This window comes from Gopherus evgoodei, chromosome 8, assembly GCF_007399415.2.
Source record: "Gopherus evgoodei ecotype Sinaloan lineage chromosome 8, rGopEvg1_v1.p, whole genome shotgun sequence".
Lineage (NCBI taxonomy): Eukaryota > Metazoa > Chordata > Testudines > Testudinidae > Gopherus > Gopherus evgoodei.
Genome location: NC_044329.1, coordinates 34,246,368 through 34,267,260, shown reverse-complemented (window position 1 = coordinate 34,267,260; position 20,893 = coordinate 34,246,368). Strand labels below are relative to the sequence as shown.

Sequence of the window (20,893 nt, the reverse complement as noted above, 5' to 3'; positions counted from 1 at the left end):
GAAGTCATTCTTCTGCTCTACTCTGCTGCTGGTTAGGCCTCCGCTGGAGTATTGTGTCCAGTTCTGGGCACCGCATTTCAAGAAAGATGTGGAGAAATTGGAGAGGGTCCAGAGAAGAGCAACAAGAATGATTAATGGTCTAGAGAACATGACCCATGAAGGAAGACTGAAAGAATTGGGTTTGTTTAGTTTGGAAAAGTGAAGACTGAGAGGGGACATGATAGCAGTTTTCAGTTATCTAAAAGGGTGTCATGAGGAGGAGGGAGAAAACTTGTTCATCTTAGCCTGTAAGGATAGAACAAGAAGCAATGGGCTTAAACTGCAGCAAGGGAGGTTTAGGCTGAATGTTAGAAAAAAGTTCCTGTCAGGGTGCTTAAACGCTGGATTAAATTGGCTAGGGAGGTTATAGAATCTCCATCTCTGGAGCTATTTTAAGAGTAGGTTAGATAAATGTCTTTCAGGGATGGTCTAGACAGTATTTGGTCCTGCCATGAGGTCAGGGGACTGGACTCGATGACCTCTCGAGGTCCCTTCCAGTCCTAAATCTATGAATCTATATATAAATTACATATGCACATGCTACATATGAGATTCATTAACAGTTTAATACACTTTAAATATAGATTTTTCTCAGATGAGTTTTTATACTGGATGTTTATGTGGGCAGCGTAAAATCTATGAGGCTTTTGGTTTTTATATGCTTTTGAGTTTTTGAGTGATAAGTCCATTGTTGGCATTGAACAGCCTTAACTGATTTTGAAAACAGTGTTTTTTCCTTTTGGAAAAGTCTGAGTTTGTTCAAGCTCAGTTTTAAAATATTTGTGCCATTGAGAAAACAACAAAAGTGGCACTGGCCCCTTAACTATAGAAGGGGCTTCAAAATTAATTCATACTTGCATTTATTCAGTGTTTTCCTGTACATGATAGTATAAGCACATTGAACTAGTAATAAAACATTTTCACATTTGCTGAGCTCATGCTATTAAAATGTAATTTATTTCAGTAGCTAAAACAGTTAACTATAGCTCTACAGAACATAAAATAACAAAGGCAAATATTCCAGTTTATTTTAGAGGGAATAATTATTTCGTTTATTACCAGGAGATGGCAGTAAGAGATAAATTTATAAGATTTAGCTTTTATGCTAACTTAATAAGAACTTTCGTAATATGCCCTGTCACTTTTTTCCATTTGGAATTATTTCTCTACGTTTGACATTCTGAAGGAAGATGCATTTCATGCCATTTTTGAAAGACTAGCACTTGATTACATTGCTCAAAAATGTAAAGTAGATCAATGTCTGCAGTATGTCTGCGGTATATAGTTGAATAATTGCTGGATTAACTTCAATTATGCATTAGTTTAAGGTTAATCATAAAGTTACTAACACCCCTGCATCTCAAAGAGAAAAATGCAGTGTTCAAATGGAACATATGTAAACCTTTTACCTTTTTATTGTGTTAACTTACAAAGTATTGCCTTTTCTTAAACATTCAGTCAGGAGAGAAACTCTGATCCATATCTGTTCCTGCTTGCATGTAGATTTGATTACAGACTCCCCCCACTGTAAGAGTTGAAGTCAAAACAAGTGGGGTTCTGCGGGGCAAAATTGTAATTTTAAAAATGTGCCTGTTTCACCGCTAAACCAGTAGTGTCCCCTTTAACTTATTTCAATCTCTTGTTCTTACCTGGTAATCATTGATCACCTGGACTATGCATCCTAGCAGGGCTGGCTCCAGGCACCAGCGAAGGAAGCAGGTGCTTGGGGCAGCTAATGGAAAGGGGCTGCACTGCATCCGCTCTGGGGGCGGCACACGTCCATAGCAGTGGCGGTACTTCAGCAGCAGCCCAATCGGCCTATTCTGGATCGGCGGCACTTCGGAGGCGGATCCTTCACTCGCTGTCTTGCTCCTCAGTGGCACTTCACTGACAGCTCGATCGAGTTTTTTCTTTTTTTTTTTTTCCCCCCACCGCTTGAGGCGGCAAAAAAGCTGGAGCCAGCACTGCATCCTAGACATGTTTAGCAGCCTTGCATGATTTTCTATTTACTCACCTGTTAGTAATTGTTCTCGTAGGTGAGTGCAGTATCATTGCTGCGTGATTGAGAGTGAGGGGTTGTAATGGTAAAGGGAGCATTTAGCTTTTGCGGTAAGCTTTATTAACCAGGGTTTGGAAAATCCACTTGTCAGTGACAAGAAGGAAACTTTCTCAGGCATCAACTTTTGCAGAATCTAAGCTTTCATTTTTAAAAAAGTTCTAGTTCTTGTGGTTGTGACGATAGCCTTCCACTGTAAACCTAGTGTAACTGATGCATTATCTTTTTCCTGAGTCTGCAGACAGCTCCAGTGCCTCTGTTCTTGTGCAAGCTGCAGTCGGTAGAAAGTACCCTTATGGTAGAAAGGAAAGATAACATTTCTATAGTTTACATTGGGAAATAACTGGAGTTTTGAAAGTACAGATTGACAAATTCAGAATTTGCAGATCTGCTGATGCTGTAAAAAGCTAATTATGTGGACACCAGAATCATTTAGCTCATTTAAAAAATGACTTCTATAGGCAAGATTACCTTCTGGTCCAGCAGTTTAATGTACTTTAGCATTAATTTAAGTTTAGTTCCTTCAGAACACTAGGTTATACACTTTGTGATCTACTGCAAAGAATGTTCTGTAGACTTCAGTTTTTACAGTTAATCCCAAAGTTTTTGTATTTAGTATTGTTGCAGGGTATGATACAACTAAATTATCAGCTAAACAGAGCTATGTCACCTTTTTAATTGTATGTGGATTTGTTGCTTACCTACCCATTTATCTAAATACCAACACTGTTAGGTGCGTTAACGTCTTTATCCTGTATTTTTGTAGAATTACAGGGGTAGAGAAAACTAAGCAAATAATTTAGAGAGCAGATTGGTGTGGGAGACCAGGAACAGGGCCTGTTTAGAGGCTTTTGAGATGAAAACGATACAGTGGAGTGGGAGCTTGGGAACTTTTTGTTTACCCAATAGTCCCTTTGTTACAGTATCGATGTAAAAGGATTAATTGCCAAATCCAGTGCTCCATTCACTTTGGGAGCTATTAATGCTAATGTAAAAAGGATCTTATTTTTCCTTTGTCAAATGTTGATTTGCTTGTCTTATGTGTTGGGGATGGTTAGTATCCTGTGTTGAGAATATGGCATTTAATTAATTTATTGGACATTAGACATAGTTGTTCTGTATAAATACTGTTAAGGCTATTGATTTGAGCTTGTTAAAAAGTTGTCTTAAGTAGCGATGTTTAACTAGCAGTTTTCTACTGAAATCTTGAGGGGGAAAAAAAAATTACAGCTATATTAAATGTTTCCCTTCTAAGATACGGGTGTATTTCCCCTTTCCTCCTACACCTCCCACAGCATCAAAATCTGAAAACAGTCCAGTCAATACAGCTTTATTGCCTTCCTTATTTTTAGCCTGTGAAGGTATTCTTATTGTTTTCCACAAATTACTACATTTGATTTTACTATATCAAATCAGTTATTTTAAAATTGAATTTTCTCAAAAAAAAACCCAAAAAACAAAAAAACCTAATGAAATAAGAGCACAATCAAATGAGAGAACTGTCTTTTGGCAAAATTGTCCTTAAAAAAAAAAAAGCAGGATTTAGAAAATTAGAATTGCAATATGTACTAGAATTAGTGGGACAGGTGCAGGTTAGAAGAACAGGTTTACCATAATGATCATGTTATATCAAGCACGTCAAATGTCTACGTAAATATGCTGACATAGCAGATGCTATTGGTGAAGTCCTGATAATTGATCAGTGAAGATCCATAATCAGAAAGGGAATTGCCATTTTGGAGGCAATGAAAGTTGGGAACTTCTGACTGAAAGACTTGTTTGTTTGAACTTGGTGATATAGGAGAGAGGACAAATGGTAAAAGGCCAGTATGGCTGCATCAGGAATTCTTTAATGATCTGAAAATCAAAAAGGAATTCTACAAAATGTGGAAAAGTGAATGAATTGCTGAGGAGTACAAAGAATAGCACAAGCATATAGTGACAAATTCAGGCTACGGCACAAAATGAGTTACACCTCGCAAGGGACATAAAAGATTCTTTAAATACATGAGGAGCAAGAGAAAGATGAGGGAAAGTGTAGGTCGTTTACTTAGCAGGGAAGGAGAGCTAATAACTGATGACATGAAGATGGCTAAGATATTTAATACCTCTCTTGCATCAGTCTTCAATAAAAAGGTTAATGGTGTCTAGATACTCAACACAATTAATATTAACAACCAGGGGGAAGAATTGAAAACTAAAATAGGGAAAGACCAGGTTGAAGAATATTTAGATAAGTTACATGTATTCAAGTCAGCAGGGTACTTAAGGAACAAGCTGAAGCAATCTTGGAAGTTTTAGCATTTATTTTATGCAGGGCAAACATAGTACCTGTTTTAAAGGAGAACAAAGGCGAACTAGGGAATTACATACTGGTCAATGGAACTTCAATACCTGGAAGGATATTGGAACAAATTATTAAACAATCAATTTGTAAGCGCCAAGAGGCTAATAGGGTTATAAGGCATAGCCAGCATGGATTTGTCAAGAACAAATCCATGCCAAACCCACCTAATTGCCTTCTGACCTAAAGGGCTTACTGACCTAGTGGATGAAAAAACCACCCCCCAAGCTATGTAAGTTACATCGACTTAAGCGGTAGTATAGACAAGCCCTTTGTAAATTAAGAAAAGGTAATTGAGTATTAGTTATTTGAATGACGTTATTAGTATTAGTAGTAGTTATTGGTATTAGTATTATTATTAGTCGTTATTAGTATTAGTTATTTGAATGACATTTTTAAATACAAGACAATTATAACGGCTCATGGTTCATTGTCTAGAACCTGTCATCTTAAAGCAAATATTGAATAATTTACACTAAAACCAATATTTATAAGAAATCTTTACAGCTAGACCAAACGCAAAAGCAGTCCATGTTCTTAAGACTAAGTAAACTCGAATGCTGCAGTAAGATTAATTGGACCAAAAATAAATGCAATGTTGAGGAATGTGATCGTTTAGTTTGAGAACCAGTTGAGAAACTTGAGCATCCTGTTTCCAAGGATACAGGTAACTATCCACAGGATGTCACCAGAGAATCATTTTGCTTTAGCTACTGTATCATAGATCCCAGAACTGGGTAACCCTCTTTCCTTGGATTTATAAAGGCAGCATAATATTGCAATTTAAATATCTCTAACTACACAGAGAGAACAGATACTATTCCAGCATCATCTCTTCAGAGAGAGTTCAATAAGCTTGCACCAGTGCTCCTGATGGCAAAAATGGTACTCCATTAGTAAGGTTATGATTTTGTCAGTTATTTTTAGTTAAAGTCACAGACAGGTTACAGGCAATAAATAAAAGTTCATGGAAGCCGGCAACCTGTCCGTGACTTTTACTAAAAAATAACTGTCGGGGGGGCCCTGACTGAGAGCCCAAGTGCGGGGGTGGGGGGAGAGAATGACACATGACTGACCGTTCCTACTGGGGCAGAGGAGGACTGCTCCAACTCCAGCCATGGCTGCTGTGGGAGACAGCTCTGGCCATTGGGGAAGTAGGGAAGAACAGCTCTGGGCCCAGGTCCCAGCCGGAGAGGGAGGGGAAGTACACACAACACAGCTCTGGCACCAGCCCACAGCTGTGAGCAGTGAGGGAGAGGGGAGCTCTAGCCCTGGCCTCAGCCACTCCAGCAGGAGATGAACCCAAAGAAGTCACTGGGCCCATTACAGTCTCAGAATCTGTGATTAAGTCGTATCCTTTTCCATCAGATTCTGACAAACCTAAACTTCTGGGCCCAAAGAGAGACTTTAGCAATGCCATTTTTATGACAATGGAGTCAAAAGAGACTCACAAGTAAAGCAAAGTGATACCAAATGAGAGCTCATTGGTAGAGCTCCCTTCTTTGGTTGCAAGAGATGCCAGAAGCCGTATCAAGAAAATATTTCTCAGTCTGTTCCCTAGAGTTACAAGTTTCCAGATCAGTTACTCAAAAATTGGCTTGACCAGGGAAGTTAATGCGTTTATTCAGAAATTGAGAGAAGACATTCTTTCAGGTCGTTGTTTTCTAATTACACTTGCTACTGTCATGCACTCTGCAGCAGATGTAATTATATTCTGAGAACATTAATTTCTAGCTTCTAACTCTGATTACTGGAAGAGGCATATTGAAATGGCTGCATTTTTAGACCACTGCTTGGATACAGCTTGTCGATCAACTACGTTCTCTAGCCCAAGTCCAAACACACACATATCCAGAATCTAGCCCACCTGCTCAGGCAGATGCCGGTTATTGTTCTGTACCATGTTCCCTCATAACAGAACCCAACAGATAAGGTAATCTTTATTCTACAGCTGGACTAGAATGTTAAACTTTTAGATGTTTTGGGTAATGTCAGTGATACATGCAACTCCACTGAAGTCAGTGGAGATGCACGCAAAGGTTTTCCAATACATCAGTGTATTTGATTATTTGTATGGGGTGCTGCATGCATTCCCCTTATGCACCTTATCTTTAGCCTAAATATTAATTTATATCAAGAGTACTAGCTAGTAAGCAGATTGAGCTCATTTAAAGTTGAACAAAAGTAGAAACAATGTAGACAGCAGGTCAGGGCTATATATTCAGATTAGCCTTTAAAAGAATTAGGATCTAACTTTCAGAACACTTAAGCTTCATTGGTGGGTTGGTGAAAAGGCCTGCTGAGCGAGGTCCATCATCGTACGCTGGGAAATCACTGTTAAGTCCATTACTGAATTCAAAGAGCCTGGATTTTTGCCATATTAAAAATAGCATTAGTCAGAGAATTCCACTAGAAATACCTTAGTTTTAGCAGATAGTATATGTCAAATTGTAGCAGATGGCAAAGAAATCCTTGACATATACTAAGTGTAAAAGCTTCTGGGTGACAACTTTTTTCACTTGCTACTGTACCTCTTGATGGCCTAGTTTAAACCTAGCAATGAAAACAGTATTAATTTAAGAAGAGATCTATTTAAGAATGTTTCTGTGGAGAGTCTTTCACTGAACCGTATATTAGTTGGACAAGCCCTGTGGAAATTAATGAATGCTGAAGAGAAGAGAGGAAATTGCAGAAGAAATGGTTGTTGAGCAGTTTTAAATGATATCCATGCAATCAATAATCAATAACAAAGCACTTTCTAAAGATGATGATACAGATTTTGCAGCTACCAAGTCAAATTAGGGTTTTCCAAATTCTTCTCTCTAAATTATAGAATCAGAGAAATGTACGGCTGGAAGGGACAGACAGCTCAAGTCCAGCCTCCTGAGCTGAGGCAAGACTTGTAGCCCTGGACCATTCTTGGCATGTGTTTGTCCAACCTGCTCTTAAAAACTTGCAGTGAGGGGATTCTACAACCTCCCTTGGAAGCCTAATAAGGAAGTTTAACTATCCTTCACCTTAAAGTTTTTCCTAATATCTAAAATGTATTACTACTTGTCCTACCTTCAGTGGACATGCAGAACAATTTATCACCATCCTCTTTCTTAACAAATCTGAAGACTTATAAGTTCCCCTCAATACCGCCTTTCCTCAACATTAAACACACCCAGTTTTTTTGTAACTTTTCCTCATAGGTCAGGTTTTCCAAACCTTTTACCATTTTTGTTACTCCTCTTATGGATGCTCTCCAATTTATCCACATCTTTCCTAAAGTGTCATGCCCAGAACTGGACACAGTACATCAGCGCCACTGCAGCGCAGTAGTGAAGACAAGGCTAAAGTGTGTGCTTTCTTTAGTATACAGTTAAGAACTCTTAGCTTCTGAAGTAAGTTCAGGAGTGGTCTTGCAGCATGTTCTCAGGTTGTGGTAACAGCTTAATGGAAGAGGTATTTAACCTTGACATTAGAAAGTGGAGAACTCTTGTGAGGTGGAGAACCCTTGTGAGAACTGTTTTCACAGGGGTTTGAACAAGAAATTTTTTGGTGGCCTTAAGAGTGCGGCCACCAACTCTTACTGGTGACTGCGCTGACAATTTTTCCTAAAATACTTAATTTACTTTAGGAAAAACAAATAAATGTGCACATGTACAAATAATTGTAATTTATGTAGGTTTTTTTTTCAGACTCGGTAATAAAAATAATGTACAGTTTTCTCTATTCTTTACTGGACCTAAATAGAATTTAAACAAAAGAAGGTGCTTTGCACGTTCTTCTCTTTTTTGTTTATTTTGGGTGGTTTTCTTTTTTTGACTTGCTAGCTAGTAAGTCTGCTCCTGTGAAAACTGATATTTGTAGATTTTTTTAAATATTGCTTTTCACAGCAGACTTAATCAGCCCTGGCAAGCCAGGTGATAAATTAAGCTCTGAATAGAGAGGTGGGTAGTGAGGCAGCAGGGGCCAGGGGCAATGGAGGGCTGGAGAAGGGGGGCCATGGGTGATGGGGGGCAGGGGAGTTGAGCCTGGGGCCAGAGCCCAAAGCCCTGTGACTGGTGGATGGAGCCTGAAGCTCTGTGGCTGGAACCCAAAGCCCCATGGCCAGAGTCTGCTGCCCAACGCCCCAGGGCTGAAGCTAGAAGCCTGAACCCCACTGCCTCTGGGAAAGGAGAGAACTTATGCTGGCTGTCTGCTCCTCTTGTGTTTGTAGCTCCAGAGGGGGACAGGGCCCAACCCCTACCGGTGGCCCCCAGGAAGGGGTGAATGCTTTGCTGCTCCCCCCTCCTACCCAATCACTGCCCAAGAGGCTTTAGCCACAAGAAAAACCCCTGATGGCCATGGTGACCACATTTGAGAAACACTGTTCTACAGCATCCTTTTCAATACCTCTCCTGACCGTCTCACAAGGATATGGAGCATTTGCTCAAGAGGAATCTGATCATATACTGTGTTCATTTACTGTACATTATCAGGGTAGGAGTTAATCACAAAAAGGAAGACTGGTAAGAGAAGTGAAATATGAAGTGTTTCATTTGTGTTGTCATTTAGCAAACTCTAATATTCTGAAAGAGTTCAGCATTCCTTCCCTGCATCTGTGGTGGAATTAATATGGAGCAGAAAAAGAGCTGCAGAATAATTGTTGTGCTATTAATGCACGGTGGTGAATTCTGGTTTACTTTCGTAGCCCAGCTTTCATAGAGTGGAATTCTGGTATGCAAAAGATGTTAGAAATAAAGAATTATTAACTTGTTCAAAATGTTGCTCCTTGTGTCAGTTTGAATTCAGTGCTTCCTTACTGGTAGTTGTATTTTCTTATCTAACTCGTAAGCTTAATTTTCAGTGCAGTTGAAAATAAAGTATTAATAACCTAAGAAAAACATATCAAGTTTGATTTGTTAGATCATAATGCCACTTTATTTTCTTGTGTAGTGTTAGATAATTTATCCATAATGATACAGCACTAAGCCCTTCTATAAAACAAATATTTGTGTTAGTACTGCTCTAGTGCCTTAAGTAGAACCACGTTATCTTTCTCCTGAGTGTACCACACAAGCTGAGATCATTTAGTGGTTTACTGTCAAGACTGACATTTTGATTGTCCTTATTTTTTGTAGAGCAAGGCTTAGATCACATAGCAGAAAATATCCTTTCCTATCTTGATGCCAGATCGCTCTGTGCAGCAGAGCTGGTGTGTAAGGAATGGCAGAGAGTCATCTCTGAGGGAATGCTATGGAAAAAATTGATTGAGAGAATGGTGCGCACTGATCCACTGTGGAAAGGGCTCTCTGAAAGAAGGGGTTGGTAAGTACCACTGCAAAATGTGAACTAATTCACCCAGCTTTGTAGGCTATTTGTAACAAGTGTCCCTAATCCAGTGTTCTGCCAAAAAGTAAATTTATGGTATTGTTAGTCCTCGTAAATCTTCTGTGGAGAAGTGTGGGGGTGGTTAGGATAGATGGGAGGGGGGCATAAGTTGTATTCAAAATCTGTAGTTGTTTAATCTGCTCCCTTTTTCTTCAGATATCTTGTTCAATTTCCCTCCCCACCCCATTGCTTTTCACTTTTTGAGTTCTTGTGGTAAATTTTACTCGGCAAAGTCTCAGTGTAGCAGTTTTTGCATATTTATCCATATTACCTCTGAACTGTAATATGCAACACTGTGTACAGAAAGCTACTCAATATGCTTGTTAGGTACTTTGTCAAATGAAATATTGCCACTTAGAATTTTGCAAAATGGCTAATTAGAATTCAGAAAGAATTCAAAGAATTCATTTCTTTCCTGATAATATGTTGTCCCAGATTTGGGAAAACTGGGTTTTCCATCTTTTGCAAATCGAGAGGGAGGTTCCTCAGTGTGTTTTTTCTTCTGCCCTCTGCCTCAAGACCTGTCAAAGGTGGGAAACCCAGCAATCTAAAAAAGCCTGTCAAAAGAGCAAATCCCTGTTTACCGAACACAATGAAAGAAAAAGATTTCCTTTTCTGAACCTCAAACGTTTTTAAATACAGCTTTTATTGAGGTGTATAGTCCTTTAGATTTTCTTTTGCATGGGTTAACTGACTTTAAGGTATCAAAAGTATTGTTTGAGAATGTGTATGCTAAGTTTTAGCTTAGTGCAGAGTTATCCATCGTGCAGGGATCTTTGGTTTAGCATGTCGTACTGGAAAATAACATTTTGTTTTTGTTCTTTGTTAGGGATCAGTACCTGTTTAAAAACAGACCCACAGATGGCCCACCAAATTCATTTTACAGGTCATTATACCCAAAGATAATACAGGATATAGAGGTATGTTTTCCAACACAACTTTTTCAATGCAAATAACTTTTTGAAGCTAGTACATTTTCTTTATAGTTTGTTACTCTGATATGTATTCCTGAACAGTATGTTTTAAATAATATGCATTATGTAATTGATTACACTATTTCTAGTACTAATTCTAATTTGCTAGGAAAATGCAGTAAATATGTGCAGTGATTTATTGGATAGAGTAATTACAATATGAAGATAACTTGTTAATGTCAACGTTAGAAGCATGTTTCTTTTTCTGAAAGTCTTTGGGACTTTTCAGAAATGAATTGTGAAGTCTGACTTAACAGAATTATAATATTTAATAGTCTCGTGCACCCCAAGACAATCAATGCATATTATATAACCAGATTTTCTATATAATTTGATTATCCTAACTTTTAAAAAAAGTTCAGATTTAAACATCTAATATTAAACATTAAAATATTTTCATTTCCCCCTCTTAATTTTAAGAGACTCAAGATAACAAATATAGCTGTCCTTAAAAGGAGTGCAGAATTTTGTTGTCTTTCTTGAATGACTGTAGTAAGAGTCTACAATATGGTTATAACATAAAGTGCGTTTTAGGAATGAAGATGAGGAAGAAATGGCTTTGTTTGGCAATGTGATATTTTGCTTACCTTGCAAAAGAGCTACAAAGTTATGGCTTATTTACTTTTCAACATATGTTTTTGACAGATTAAGGTCATCTTGGGGTTCACATATTAGAAGAAAAGCTTAGTCTTATCCAGTTAGCTATGTATCTGCCATGAAAATGTGTTCTTTAGACCAAAAACTGTAATGCATTTATTTCAGCCAGGTGATGGACATAAAAGTTATTGGTCCAAAATTCATTAGTGAAGAAACGTGTGTGTTGGTTAAGGCAGAGGTGAACTAATGAAATCATTCTGTTATGGCAAATGTGAGCTTGTATGGCTGACACTTCATTAACAAAATTACTCAAAACTCCAACCTGTCTGTAAAATTTAGCTACCTCACAAATCAGCTCTAAGCCTCATTTTCAAATATGTATTTTAATAAGCTACTGATAACAATTGAAATGATTTTTTCAAGTATAAATCTAAACAAAATAAAGCCTAAGCAAAATAAAATCAGCCATGATATTAGTACTTGTTGGTTGTGCACCACACACCTTTACATACTTGTGCAGTGTGATAGCTTGTTTTATCCTTTTCTCTTCTGCATACAAGTTCTGTAAGCATGGTTGAAGTTGATTTCCTGAAATAAGATCCTTCTGGTATTGGTTAACCCTTGCTTTGCTGTGATTGGCATCTGGCTTAGGCAGCAGGCTTCCCTCCATTGCTTCAGTTTTATTTCTTGCTGGAGCCCCCTTCTCCGGTAGTAAGGGCTAGATCTTGTTCCCATTTAAGTAAGTAGCAAAAATAGCAGTATTTGGGCCTAAAAATTCGTTTTCTACTTGCATGCTTTGTGCATCTTTGTTATTGGCCAGACTTAGAGATATGAAGGTTTTGAAACTGATAGGGAATGAACAGCCATAAAAGCCGAAAAAAAGCCAAACTCCCAAAACCTACCCTGACATCTATGATTGAATATAAAAAATAATAATAAAAAAAAAATCCAGCCTTGCGTGTTTTAAGTGATCTTGCAAAGTGAGGGGGCGATATCAGTGAAATCTATGTCTGATGGAGACATTTTCTTGTAACTGTACAAGTTTCAGAGAAAATTAAACTTCAGATTATAAATTCAAAACAATATCTTAAAAACCCACCTTAATAGACCCCTGTCTAAAAAATTTTTTTTTTAAAAAAAATTTATGTCATGGAAATTTTTGAGAGTTCACATCTTCAAAACAAAACAAAGCCAAAAAAATCCCCAACACAAAAAGCAAAAATACCAAGTGTTTCAAAATCTGGAAATGTAGACTCAAAGTATTTTATTGAACGGTAACTCTCCTCCCATAACTTCCATTCAAAATACATTTGGCCCTGTCCTGTCACATCTTTCATTAAATGAGGTTCCTCTGGAATCTGTGTAGTACTTGTAAAATGTACAGGGATAAGGTGGCTGTCTGTGACTGAGACTTCTGTTGGAACAAGGAAACACGAAAGTGCTATGTGGTAGGTATGTTTCTCCTGTAGTTTCTTAACTAGACTGAGTAATTCGCTGGGTGTGGCGCATTGTGTTGGGGGGCATGTGTGTATGGTAAGTGGGAAGCTGTTGGTGTAGCTGATATGTCAATGGGCAGAGAAATGTTGGAGGAGAATCTGGCTTTGAAAGTGATATTTCTGTAGTTGGCAACTGGTACTTACATTCATACGCTGAATATGGAATATAACCTTGCCCTGTAGATGGTATGGATTGTCTCATTAACTCACATGAAGGGAGGTGAGCATACAGGATCAGAGTTAAGGTGCTTTAGAGAACCTTAACTCTTGCATTTCTATACTTTCATAACGTTTTGGTGTTTTGCAGGTATCCTTTACTTAAAATGTCCTGGCCTTCTAATGCTTTGTGTCTGTAAAATAAAATATTCTATCAAGTCTTTCCCCAAAGTTACTGATATAAACTTACAACCATAATTCCATTTTAACGTTGACTTTTTTCTCTAGGACTCCTTAGGACTTTGAAGAGGTAGCTTGATCAGTCAAGGGCTTTTTAAGTTAGCAGACAAAGATATGACAAGATCAAATGTCTGGATACCGAAGCTTGACAGAGTCAGACATAAAAATAAGGCATACATTTTTGATAGTCAAGGCAATTAATCATTGAAATAGCTTTCTTAAGGATTTTGTGGCTTCTCCACCTCCTGAAATCTTTAAATCAAGATTAGCGGTCTCTCTAAAAGAGATGCTCCGTCTCAATCACAAGTTACGGGCTTGATGTAGGAATCACTGAGTGGAATACTAAGTCATAATGTCTATTCAGGATGTCAGACTAGATGATCATAACTGTCCTTTCTGGCCTTAAGATCTGTAAATTTATAAAACACTAGTCTGTACTCTTTACTGGCTATCAGCAACATCAGGTGAATTCAAGGGGCTGGCTGCCACCCACCAAGCCCCACATGGGTGTTGGCCGCACCAGACACTCACTCCTTCTTAACATTCCATCTTTATTTGTCCAGGACACTTAAGCTAACTACTCAAAGGGAGCCAGGTCTTTCAGTTACAGGCTCTCAGTCTGGAATTCTCTCTACCCAAAATCAGTGTAAACCTTAGCTTGTCCATATTCAGGAAACAGACATGTCTTTGTCCAGACTTCTAAGGATATGAAGTCTCTCTTGTTAAGCCAACTCTCGCTTCCAGAATCCCAAGCATTCATCTTATACCAGCAAAATTTTCCTAGTCTTGGTCTTATGAAGTTGCTAATTTGGAGGGGAGATTGTAGATGGGTTGAGGAGTTGTGCAACTTGGGACTTGTTCTCTATGCTCAAATGTTTATTTTCCGTTTAAGGCCTGGGAAATGTTCCCATGTTTCAGATGTTTCCATCCTGGATTAGGGTTGATGCTTTTAGTACCCTGAATTTCTTGAGCTAGTAGTCAAGGATCGGATGATTTTTTCTCTTCTAAGGTCCCATCATTTCCAATTCTTCCAATAAATGTCTCTGTAAGGTATGATTCATAAGGGGCTCTCTCTCTGTTGACTCTCAGAACAAGTTGTTGACACAGTTCTTCAGTCAGAAAGGCTGCAACACAAAAAGCCAGCTACAGCACTTGGGCCTCTTTTCTCTAGGGATTGCTAACAAAAGGGTGGAGGTAGAGGGGTACAACCTGATTAAATTTCATCCCCTCCATTTTTGAGTTCTTCAAAAGGTCATGCAGAAAACTGCTGTAAAAATGCCAGACTTCGTCTTAGGGGCAATTCAAGGTCTGAAGGATTTTCTATCCTTGCTGATTTTTAAAAGCAGTGTTGCTCTCTTACTTCAAACTTTGTTCTATAATATCTACCTGTAATATCATCCTTTGTAAGCTTTGTGATCCCTGCCTTTCCACAGGAACTCTAAATTCAGTATCCATCTTTGGCACACCACTTAAGTTGTTTTCCTGGTGACTATCACATTAGCACTCAGAAGACAAGAACATGTTTTTACAAAACATTTACCTGAAGACCACATTTTTAGTGTAACGAAATGTACATGTTATGACTGACTTCTCACTATTACTATTTCACATGCAATGTACAAGGATATACCAGAACCCATTGTTAAACTATTTTAACAACAAAAGGGATTTCATTAATGTATGCAGCTGGTACTATATTGGGTTATAAGTGAGGATAAGTGCAGTAGAAAAATGGTCTGTCTCCATTGGATTAACTAAATGACAGAATTGAAAAAGTAATCTAAAAACCAAATTGACAATTGGAATAAAAAATGAGGGATGGATAAAGAGCTAATTTAATTCTTTCTCTTGGATTCTATTAGCATTTGGGGTCAAAAGTCCATGCAGCCACAAGGTGATAATAGCTGCAAGGTAATACAGCCTATGATTTGGCAAATTGAGGCTCCTTGTCTCTCTGAAAATTTATTAGTTCCAATATCTGTTCTCTACCAAATACATTTCCAGAATATACTGTTACTTCTGCAATCACTGAATGGGAAAGGACACTTCAGAGATCTGAAACCAAATTCTTGAAAAGAGGCATGCGACTCTGTCCACCTCTATTGTGAAAAGTAAATGAGGCCAAAAATTTAATTAGTTTTTATTTTGTAAGAGGTAGTCCAGTAATTTCAGGTGTTTCCAAATCAATTGTTGCTGAACAGCCAAACTAAGTACTTTAGGAACTCCCTTAAAGGGAAAACTAGTGTAGTGTTTGAGAGAACCAAATGTGGAGTTGCAAAATTTGTTTGTGTGGAGATCATCTGAGTTTGTCCGGTTAACCCTGTACTTGGAGACAGTTCACAAGTATTGTGGTGCAGATAAACTGTTTTAAGTGGACTACAGTAATAGGCAAATTGCCAAATGTGGTATCAAAACTATAAAACTTACCCTAACTTCAAATCCCTGGACCTCTTCAATATGATCTATGAAGCTGGACTAATATATATCCCTTTAGAATTAGCACAAATATAATCTATTCCTCATGGTCTATCAAGAAGATTATTTGTACATGTTCTTCATATCCTGAAATACATGGGAAGGTCCTTCATCTTGCTTCTGTGGAGACTGTAGTCTGCTTAATTACGATGAGAATATCAAATGAGATTTCCCCCAAAGAATTTAGGAAAGAATGTGGCCAGACCATCAAATAGACTCCATGTGTTCTTCCAAATGTTAAGAGAGTTCATATTTAAAAAAATACAAGCTAGCTTTTAAAATCTTGGACATAAGAGACAAAACATGAAGAGGAAAGAGGCTCTTCAGTGGAGTCATTACTGAGATTACGTGGGGAAAGATCTTCTCTGTTTGTTTTTTTTGCCAAAGCTCTACTGTGTAATTTCAAAGGAAATACATTTTTGTAGTAACATTTAAGTTTTGGAGTGAGATGACTGAAAATTTGTTGAAAAGTCTGGCCCACTGTAACATCCAAGTTATCTTCCTTTGAGAGCTTATCATTAGTGGCGGGTTTTGTAAAGGGTAGTTAAGTTTCCTTAAATGAAACTGTTGACAAATAGGGGGGATGCTTGAGTGTGTTTTTAAGCATGTAGGATGTGCTCAGACAACAGCAAAGGTGGACAAATAAGTATCTAGTTCAATATATTTCCAACTATATTTTTCGTGGTATCACAGTCATTTATTAAATAGTGATGTTAATCTCAAATGGAAAGCAAAATGTGTAATATAGCCTTTGTTGGATGGTTGTGTACTGTCAGCTGTTATATTTATTATTGATCATTGCAGTAACTCTCACGCTTGCCCTCCTCATTTTCCTTGCCCTTGGGTTGTAAGGTTTTTTTTTTTTTTAAATCTCCCCTGGAGAGATGGAAGGGATTGAATTACGTTGCTCAGGTATCACATTACCAATAATTAAAAAAAAATAAATAAAAAAATCAGATATCGATCTCTCCCTGCTGTCCAGAAGGCATGACTTCTTATGCCTGGAAGGTGTCATGTTGATTTAATTTCCATGTATTTTGAGTTCTTAAATACAAGGTTTCTAGAATCCTTGCTGGGAAATACTTACCTTGATATCTGCTTCTTCCAAAAAGTAGTCTGTGGTCTTTTCAGTTTGCCGTCCTTACCAGGGACAGTATTGCATCATTTGAGCAGCTATCTTTATTTGAATGTAATTTAAATTATTTAAAAGTTTTTACACTGATAGGCAAGCTAAGTGAAATCTGCTTTCCCTGTGCTGTCTGTTCAGTGATGTAAATAACAGACCAATGAAAGGTAGATACATAGAATCAAAGAAATGTAGGACTGAAAGGGACCTCAGTGGGTCACTAATCCAGGCCCCTGCACTGAGGCAGGACTAAGTATTATCTAGACCATCCCTGACAGGTGTTTCTCTAGCCTGTTCTTAAGCTTCCAATGACAGAGATTCCACAGCCTCCCTAGGTAATTTATTCTAGAGCTTAGCTACCTTTATAGTTAGGAAGTTTTTCCTATTGTCTTACCTAAATCTTCCTTACTGCAATTAAAGCACATTAATTCTTGTCTTGTTGTCAGTAGTTAAGGAGAACAATTTATCACTCTCCTCTTTATAACAGCCTTTTACATACTTGAAGACTGCTATCTTCTCAAGACTAAATAAATTGTTTTTTCAGTCTTTCCTCATAAGTCATGTTTTCTAGACCTTTAATCATTTTTGTTACTCTCCTCTGGACTTTCTCCAGCAGGTCCACATCTTTCCAGAAGTGTGGTGACAAGAGCTGGACACACTACTCCAGTGGAGGCCTTGTTAGTGTGAAGTAGAATGTCTTGCTTACAACACTGCTGATAATACGTCCCAGAATGATGTTCACTTTTTTTTGGCAACAGTATTACATGTTGACTTATCTTTAGTTTGTGATCCACTGGAACCCCCAGATCCTTTTCTGCAGTCATTTCCCATTTTGTGTTTGTGCAGTCAATTATTCCTTCCTAAGTGTAGTACTTTGCATTTGTCTGTATTAAATTTCATCTTATTTATTTCAGAACATTTCTCCAGTTTGATCATTTTTAATTTTAATCCTATCCTCTAAAGTGCTTGCAACCCCTCCCAGCTTGGTATCTGTCTGCAGACTTTATAAGTGTATTCTGTATGCAATTATCTAAATCATTCATAAAGCTATTGTATAGAACCAGACCCAGGACAGATCTCTGCAGGACCCCCCTCAATATGTCCTTCCAGCATGATTGTAATGGGGGACTACAACTACCCAGATATCTGTTGGGAAAATAATACAACAGTGTTTTGAATGATTTTGTTAGTTGTTTTTAAAAATAACCTCATACCCCTCTTCATCCTGGTTAGGTGGTCTATATTAGATGCCTACCGTGACGTCACCCTTTTTTACTCCTTGTATCCAGAGACTTTGAACAGGTCTTCCTCCCACTTCTTTCTCAATCTCAGTGCAGGTGTGTACATCTTCGATATTTCTAGCATTCTTCTCCTTCCCAGAGGCTGGAGTAGGTCTACTCACCAATACATTGCTGATGTTCTGCAGTCCCCCATATTACTCTCTCTCTCTGGCTAACAGGCTGTAACCCTTTGTCTTGTAGTTGTGTAGTAATTTTTTCAAGCCTTCAGATAACAGGTTAAATATTTAGGTCTTAAATTCTGCAGAATTTAATAACTTCGGCCCTGATACTCACAAGGTAAAGCTTTTCCACTGTTCTAGTGAGTTGATGAGTGAATTTTTCAGACTTGCTCACCTTTTGCCATGTTTTGTCCTCTTCTGATCTTTGAATTTATAATGTAAGCATGAACCAGGCACATGTCATACTCAGATCTAGCTTGGCTTTCAGCATTATCTCCCTAATTGCTAGCCTTGCTTTATTGCAGACAGTTCTTGAAAGCATATCTTGATTATCCCATCCAAGATGATTATTAAAGCAAGACAGGAAGCCTTTGATTCACTCACAGGGAATGTTTTCTGGTACATGTTCAGCAAAGGTGACCTTTGTATGTCTTTATTAAAACTTTAAAAAACTTGCATCTAGATTCAGAATATGATACATCTAAATACGGACATAAAAACGGAATAATAGAAATTCATTTTGGGGAACGTTACTAAGACACTTAATGAAGTTTTTTACCAAGCTAGTTGTTTCCAGCTCCTGTGAAAGTCATCAGCCTACCTAGCTGATTTCTTACTGTTTTTTATTTTTAATTTTCTCTTATGTTCTACAGATTTACCTATTGAACCTTTATACCAGTAGAGATGTATTTCTTCAATTTATTTTATTGAAGAAGGCAATTGAGATAAAAACAACTTTTCATTACTCATAAGGATAAAATGGTTGCAGTCATTTTTCTAAGCTAATCCTTCCATTTCCTCCTTGACAGTCTTGCTTGTATTTTCAGTTAATGGTTTACCCATGATAGAGTGGGAACTTTCTTGGTCAGTAGACCCTAAGCCATCAATTTCTGCAAACTATAAGCTTATATTTAAAAGTTAAACAGATTCTCTTGTTTGTGAAGAGAACTTTATGAATGTGATCTGATGCATTCATTTAATGAGGCTGCAGGCAGGGCTGTCCCTAGGAGAGTGTGGGGTCTGGGACATAGGTGCTGAGTTTCTATCTGGCAAGCCTGCTCCCCCCGGCTCTGCCCAAGCCCCACCTTCACTTCACCCCTTCCCCCAGCCTCCCCCACCTCCCCCCATGCCTCTTGCCCCTCCCCAGCTCTACTGCCTTCCCCAAGCATGCTGCACCCTTGCTCCTCTCCCCTCCCCCTAGCGTCTCCAGATGCAGTGAAACAGCTGATTGGCAGTAGGTCCTGGGTGGGAGGGAGAGGCACTGATCTGCAGGGCCCATGGGTGGGCAGGAGGTGCTGAGGGGAGGGGGAAGTTGATAGGGGGGCTCCTTGCTCACCCACATCCTCACAAAGCTATACCCTAGAGGAGGCTCTGGCTGCAGGCATACAGCTCCAGTGACACAGCTGCTGCCTGTACCTTTCCTAAGCAGTAGCTGAGTGAAAGTGACGACTCTGCTCATTTTCTCATCTGCTCTTCAGAATCCTGGTGGCAGTGATGCAACAAGAATCGTGTAAATTTAACTCTGCAGTTGCATAGAAAATTCTACAGGAGAGGGAGACACCAGAGCTACTCAAAGGAGTAAGATTAAAAAAATTGAGGCTAGGGTAGAGTAGTAGATTCCCAGCAGCCACAAGGTTCTTATGGCTCTAGGCTTGGGGAACAGAGAGGACCCAGAGAATTATAGATCACTCAGTCTAACTTCAATACCTGGAAACATACTGGAACAAAGTATTAATCAATTTGTAAGCACCTAGAAGATAATAGTGTAATATGCAAATGCCAACATGGATTTAGCAAGATACAAAGCATGCCAAACCCATCTAATGTCCATCTTTGAGAAGGTTACTGGCCTAGTAGGTAGGGGGGAAGCTGTAGATTTGATGCATCTTTTTTTTGTAAGGCTTTTGACACAGTCCCACTTGACATTCTCATAAGCAAACTCAGAAAGTATGGTCTAAATGAAATTACTATAAGATAAGGTGCATAATTTGTTGAAAGACTATATTCAGAGTAATGATCAATGATTTGCTGTCAAACTGGGAGGATGTATGTAATGGTGTCTTGCAGGGGTCTGTCTTGGGTCCAGTACTGGTCAATATTTGCATTAATGACTTCGCTAAAGGAGTGGAGAGTATGCTTATAAAATTTTCAGGTGATGCCACAGTGGGAGAGGTCACAGGCACTTTGGAGGACAGGATTAGAATTCAAAAAGACTGTGACAGATTGGAGAGTTGGTCTGAAATCAACAAGATGAAAATCAATAAAGACAAGTGGAAAGTGAAGGAAAAATCAAATGCAAGATGTAGAATAACTAGCTAGGCAATAATACTGCTGAAAAGGAGTTATAGTGGATTATAAATTGAATCTGAGTCAAAATGTGATGCAAATAAAAAAGGCTAATTCATTCTGGGGTGGACTATATAAGGTGGATAGGAAGCTGGCTAGATCGTCGGGCTCAACAGGTAGTGATCAATGGCTCCATGTCTAGTTGGCTGCCGGTATCAAACGGAGTGCCCCAATGGTTGTTCCTGGGGCCAGTTTTGTTCAGTATCTTCATTAATCTGGAGGATGAT

At 38.4% G+C, this 20,893-nt stretch overlaps 1 protein-coding gene across 9 annotated transcripts in view; it reads left to right on the top strand.

Moving 5' to 3' along the window:
* FBXW11 (F-box and WD repeat domain containing 11) overlaps positions 1–20,893 on the top strand; it is a 127,810-nt gene that overhangs the window by 82,099 nt on the left and 24,818 nt on the right. For all 9 annotated transcript variants that reach the window (XR_004001545.1, XM_030572033.1, XM_030572034.1 and 6 more), the window contains 2 exons: positions 9,548–9,734; positions 10,627–10,717. Coding sequence is in view for 8 of the 9 variants with exons in the window: in XM_030572033.1 (XP_030427893.1) it covers positions 9,548–9,734; positions 10,627–10,717 (278 nt within the window). In the remaining variant the exon portion in view is untranslated. The remainder of the gene's footprint in view (positions 1–9,547; positions 9,735–10,626; positions 10,718–20,893) is intronic.